Source organism: Phoenix dactylifera, chromosome 14 (assembly GCF_009389715.1).
Source record: "Phoenix dactylifera cultivar Barhee BC4 chromosome 14, palm_55x_up_171113_PBpolish2nd_filt_p, whole genome shotgun sequence".
Lineage (NCBI taxonomy): Eukaryota > Viridiplantae > Streptophyta > Magnoliopsida > Arecales > Arecaceae > Phoenix > Phoenix dactylifera.
In genome coordinates, this window is record NC_052405.1 from 3,235,056 (window position 1) to 3,241,377 (window position 6,322).

The 6,322-nt window shown below is 46.0% G+C and overlaps 1 protein-coding gene across 1 annotated transcript; it reads right to left on the reverse strand.

Moving 5' to 3' along the window:
- Positions 1 to 4,477: 4,477 nt before the first annotated feature.
- LOC103695601 (cytochrome P450 77A2) lies at positions 4,478 to 6,322 on the reverse strand. Its single transcript, XM_008776969.4, has one exon. It carries the CDS (start codon positions 6,259 to 6,261, stop codon positions 4,687 to 4,689), a length of 1,575 nt encoding a protein of 524 aa, XP_008775191.1. The 5' UTR covers positions 6,262 to 6,322; the 3' UTR covers positions 4,478 to 4,686.

A 6,322-nucleotide genomic window follows, 5' to 3' on the forward strand; every position in this document is an offset into this window, starting at 1 on the left:
AAGAAGACTATTCTAAGATGGATATCATGGTTGGGAAGTCCATAATAATTTTGTGTGTACCCAATCTTGCGCTCTCAAGGAAATGTAATTTAACTTCTAATGTAATGAGCTAGTTTGTGTACCCAATCTTGCGCTCTCAAGGAAATGTAATTTAACTTCTAATGTAATGAGCTAGTTTGGTGGTTTTGGGTTTTCTGTTTAGGCGTGTCCTTTGGTGAGTTTTTCACCTGGGTGGTCCTCAAACTTCTGTTCTCGATCCTCTTCCGATCATCGTTTCTTACTGGGATCATGAGCTGGTTCTCTCTTTTTTTTGATTGAATGGGAGGCTGTGCGGCTGGTTTCTTCTTAAATGTCCTTATATGATCACGGGGTGGAATACTGCTTTTTGGCTCAAAATAAGTAACCAAGGGAATGAATCGCGTCCTGTCGGCCTTTGAGACAGACTTCTACCTTCTACTGCTGGAGTGGGACAGCTGTTACATTACACCTGAAAAAAACAACTAGCCTCTTCTCCGTCTATAGTTTTCAGTCCTTATATCCAGATCCTGTTACTTGGATCCCATGTACCCCCTCTTTTTCGATCGAGAATCCAATGCAATTTTTATAATTTGTAGTAAGATTGATTCAAATAGATGATAATCGAGAGCTCTAATGGTCCCCTTGGATTAGTATATAGTAAGCGAGCATTCATAGGTTTAAAAGGAGGTTTGAGTGTTACGTGAATATTGTTGGTGAAGACTAGGCTGGATTCAAGGTGGAGAATTTTTTCTAGAAAATAACCTGTCAGATGCGGCGTGAGATTTTTGTGAACAATTGTAGATGTCGGGACAAGAAGAAAGAATAACAAAACAAGAAAAAAAAAAAAGCAAAAATACATAATATCTATGTCCACGGTCAAAGACGATCCAATAGCTTCACTATAAAAAATTGGAGATTACAAAATATAAGATTTCTTCATAAATTCTAGTTGTTACCAAAGATATATATAATAGAGAAAATAGATTTAGACTCGAACTGATGTTCCATAATAGTTAAGTTAGTTTTACCGGCAGAGGCTCTACCTTCGCACACTTGGTCGATTATTCGGGCAGTCCAACCAAAACACATATAGCGGCTTCAGAGATCTTTTTCCTTTGCTCCGGAAAAAAAGAGAGTCTCTTTTTGGCTCTCTAGGGCTCGTAAATGCAAGACATATTTAACGGCAGGCTGATATGGCCACCTTAGATTAGTAGATATATCCCATCTCGGATTAGATGGTGATGTTTCGTCGCTATAGAAGGGGTGGCTCTTCATTTGTTTTTTATGGTCGCTACTCTTCATTGCCTTGGACCATTTTCCTACTTCCCAACACATCACATGGCCAAGCACACGGAGAACAGGAGTATGGTTTCCAAATGGGGAGGCTTGGCGTAGAATGAAGTCGTGAGCGCCATAACAGGCTCGCTTTTTTTGAAATAGAAAGCTACCCCTAAAATAGAGCTCAACAGGAGCTGGGCTTGTGCGCAAAAAAAAAAAAAAAAACCGAAATCCAAATTTAAATAGGCCCAGCCCGAAATTCGATTAAAAATGAAAAAAAGTTAGGCCCAAGGCCCGGCCCGTGATCAGCTATACCTACAAATTGACATTGAAGCACGTATTGCATTGTATTGCTAGGTGTTTAATTGTTCATTCAGATGGAGCCGTGTGTTTCAGGATCACTGCAACCAGTATCTCTGTTGTTCCAAATGTCCTCAAACTTGAGAGATCTTGTAGAAATGATTAAAGATCAAGTATGATACGTATGAGAAATATCACTTTTCTATGTTGACACAACGCTTCACCTATGGGAGATATTGACGGGCACATACTGATGGATGATATTATCATTTTTTTGATTTGGCATCTTGATATTCTCATTATATTGATTTTATATCATTGCAATTTTAGACAAGAAATATCTCTCTGCTATTTTTAGAGCTATTTTCTGAATTTTATTTTGGTGTTATTCTAACTTCACACCAAGTTCTTGCAGCCCTTTAAGAAATAGTACATTCTTTCGAGTTGTCCGACTTTTTTTGTGTAGTCTGATGTGAAGTAGAAAAAATCTCCTCGATCCTCTCAGTTATATTTTACCTCTCTGCGACCCTTTATTCGCTGGATGCCAGAGTCTTTTTGAGCCTAAAACAATTGCTCGTTGCACGTGCACTGCTCGGAAGGGGCTGCAGTCCTCCACCATCCACGAAAATCGCGGAGCAGGGGTTCCCATCCTCTTCTTTTCCTCTTTCTAAATCCAGTCAATCACCATCGCTAGGTCCTCCTCGAGAAGGATGCGCTCCATCCTTACCATCCCATCGCATAGGAGATGCCCTCCCAGGCGGTCTTGAGCTCCACCCCTGCCGTTGACAGACCCATGGTACTTAATCCTTTTCCCGTAATTAATCTAAAGTCATGGCTCTTGATCACAAAATTAGTCTCCATCATCGAATGTACTACCATCAAAATTTATTTTGACCCCCCCCCCCCCCCCCTCAAAAAAAAAAAAACACCATCCATTTTATTAGAAATGAAATAGGTTCGAAAATATAAATGTTTCGCACCAAATATTTGTTCGGATGGTAGGAAAAAAATATCAAGCTGCTATATTAGACCGGTATATCCTGGAATTGGGGGATCCTCGTACCCACCTCGCACAAAAAAATAAATAATTCATGAGCTTTTGGTGGACCGTGCAAGCCAATTTTATCTTTCTTCATCATAATATTACTCAATTATATATCCTACTGCAACCATGTCCCATCTTTTGCCATCCACCCATCTTGCTATTAGTTCATCACCATCTTTAGCCAAGATTTCCATTGTACTGGCTGTTGTAAATTTTGAGGCCCTGTCTCCATCCAGCAATATTAGTTGGGGACGAAGATCTAATTTCTATACTAGACCGGTGTGCCAGGGAACCTAATCTAGGTGGGGCAGGGCGGGCAGGTGGCTTAGCCCCCCCCCCCCCCCATCTTAACTTAAATTGTCATTCATGAGCTTCAAGTGCAAGACCATTCAAGGTTTGGGCCTTTTTCACCATGATTGTCACTATCAAGTCAAATTTAAACTTGTCCTTCATAATCCTCAAGCACACGACATTCCATGACTTGAACCTTTATCACCAAGATTGTCCCTATATTTATCACTTATCGAGATTACAATTGGCAAGGTTAAATTTATAAGAGATTTTTTCTCTAAGAATGTGGTTCTTATTGGCCTATTGAGCACTTTCGATGCATTATTTCTTACAAACCATATTAAAGGTATTAGCAAACTTAATTTCTAGCCTATCTTATACATTTTTTTTGTACTTTTTAATTTATGATCTATCAATTTTCTCACTCTATAACTACATTGCTGTTGCAAGTGGGGAACAATCCCTCCTATTCCCCATTAATCTTGCTAAACATATGTTTTGGCACCTTAGACTAACTTGACAGCATGAGGAGGTGAAAACTATAGCTAGAGAGAGAGAGAGAGAGAGAGAGAGAGAGAGAGAGAGAGAGAGAGATAACTCTATTCAGTAATAGATTCGATGAAAGTAACCTATCCCTTCATACTACTTTTATATATCCCATCCTCTCTCTAAATATACCAAAACAAGTAAAAGAACAATTTCATCCCTTCGACAAAATCTAAATTTTTATGAAATTTAATACAAATTAAATACAGGAACCTATCCACTTGGATTTAGTCATTTACCACTCCTATCAAATACCGAAAACAAAAACCCTCTGTCGTACAAAAAAAGTCCTATCCTCCCGATATTACTTAGATGAGTTCTATATATTCCTTCAAAATTTATTCCGCTGCCAAATTTCAGCATTTTTGTGTAACTTTTCAAGCGGTGATGCCATATAACGCAGCAGCAGATCCGTCTAATGCCATGCTGCATACAAATTAATTGTTCACTTAGGAGCAACCAACAGAAAGAAACTTTACCGGTGGCCGCTTACATACCGGTTTTGCAGGGTTCTTAATTAGAGGCATGGCATTTATATCCTGAGATACTATTCGTTGGTACGGACCCCAGTTAGATCCCGGCCATTATTGGTTGCTTCGAGTTCGTGTTCTACCGACTGGAGTACTCGAGCATTAGGTGCACCGTCGGACGTGGTCCCTGCATTCCGACGTGGGTCTTCTTGATGCTAACGAGGGAGAAATTATTACAAAACAAAACAAAACAAAAATCAAAGCAGCATTCGGCAGCTGCGACACTTATGTCAGGCTGTCACGGTACGAACGGAGACTGCCCCGCTTTCCTACGTACGTTTTTTTTCCTTAGATTCCTACGTACGTAATTCGCTAGCAAGCCAAACGGTGACAGTTGGACCGTTACTAAAAGAAGATATATATTTTTAGCAAAAAAAAAGAAGAAGATATAGATGCGACGGAAACGACGATACCATCTCTCGACAGACGACATGGAGGCGTGGTCCCATGCTATGCTCCAAAAGCTTCAGAAGTCAAAACCAAATCACAAACCCTTTGTTTTTTTTTTTTATTGGTAAAGACAAACCGTTATGGTTACTGACACTAGTTTCTTTCCCATGACGCGCACATAAATAGGCATACAGCATGCATGCATGACTGAAAGTGTTACGATAAGAAAGAGATTAAAACGTACAACTTGTCTCACGGACTGGATAATAATTTTGAACTTGCATGGTGCTACTTCCTGGGCTTGACCATGGCCAGGAGATGCGTGCGCATGACCACGGTGAACTCCACGTTGTCCCCAAAGTCCAGCGTGGGCTGGGAGGGGTGGGCCCGCCACTCGAAGGCCTGCACCGCCCGGGCCACCAGGAGCGTGATGTGGGTGGTCCCCATCCCCAATCCCGGGCATATCCTCCGCCCGGCTCCGAAGGGTATCATCCGGATCCCCGTCACCCCCGTCATGTCGGCTATCTCCCCGCCCGTTAAGAACCGGTCCGGGTTGAACTCCGTCGGGTTCGACCAGAACCTGGGATCCTCGGCTATCGTGGGCAGGAAGATATCCAAGTTGGCGTTGGTCGGGATATCGTATCCGCCCAGCTTGGCTGGCTGGATCGCCGCGTGGGTCAAGGAGAAGTAGGTGGGTGGGTGCTTTCGCAGGAGTTCTTTGACAAAGGCCTGGAGGTATACCATCTTCTCGGTGTCCCGCTCGTCGACCGGGCGGTCGCCGCACACGGCGAGTATCTCGTCGTGGATCCGGGCCTGCCTGGACGGGTCCTCGATGAGGCGGGCGATGCCCCACTCGATGGCGGTGGCGGTGGTGTCGGTGCCGCCGTTGATGAACTCGGAGCAGAGGGTGACGAGCTCCTCCTCGGAGGGGGCGGCGGCGCTCCGGCCGTCCACCTTGAGGTCGAGGAGCGAGTCGAGGTATGAGAATGGCGCGGCGGAAGGGTCGACCCTCGGGTCTTTAAGGATCGCTCTTCTTTTCTCGATGAGAGGGAGGACGGTGTCGATCTGTTCTCTGCGGACCTGCAAAGCATGGCGGCGTTGTTTGTGGAAGAGGAAGCCGAGGAAGGGGAGGTAGTCGTCGATGCGGGGGTTGAGGGTGAGGAGGACCTTCTTCATGACGGCGTCGATGCGGACGATGTCGTCCTCGTCGAGGTGCAGGCCGAAGGTCATGGCGAGGAGAATGCAGAAGAAGGCGAAGCGGGCGTTGCGGAGGACCCAGACGGCGCCGCCGGAGGCCTCGGCCTCGGCGCGGAGACGGTCGATGAAGCGGTCCATTGCGGCGGAGCGCACGGGGTGGAACTCGCGGAGGCGGGCGGTGGAGAGCATGCCGGAGACCATGTTGCGGCGGAGGGAGCGCCACTCGGGGCCGTAGACGGCGGAGTTTACGGTGAACTTGTCGCAGCTGAAGATGGTGCGGGTGGGGTTCTCGGCGGGGCGGGAGGCGAAGAGCTGGCCTTTCTCGATGAGGGCCTCGTGGGCCAGCTCCGGCGTGCTGATGACTATGAGAGTACGGGCGCCCATGCGGAGGGTGAAGATGGGGCCGTACTCCTTGAAGAGGTCGCGGGCCAGGTGGATGAAGAGCTTCCCGGAGAGGGCCACCTGGAAGAGGTTGCCGACGATGGGCCAACCCGGCGGGCCGGGGGGCAGGTTGAGGGCTGCACTCTTCTTCTTCGTGTTTCTGTTCTTGTTGAAGACTAGAAGGACCAGGAGGGAGAGCATGAAGGCTAGTGCTGTGAAGAAAAGCTTAAGGTGGGAAGGAGAAGGGGACGCCGAGGAGGAGGACAGAAGGGAAGCCATGACCATGAGGGTAGCTAGCGGGGTGGAGTACCAGGAGAGGACCCCCGGTGGTAGTGTGATAAAGTAG

Excerpts from the sequence above, each read along its gene's own strand:
- LOC103695601 (XM_008776969.4), bottom strand. The coding sequence starts at position 6,261 with ATGGTCATGGCTTCCCTTCTGTCCTCCTCCTCGGCGTCCCCTTCTCCT.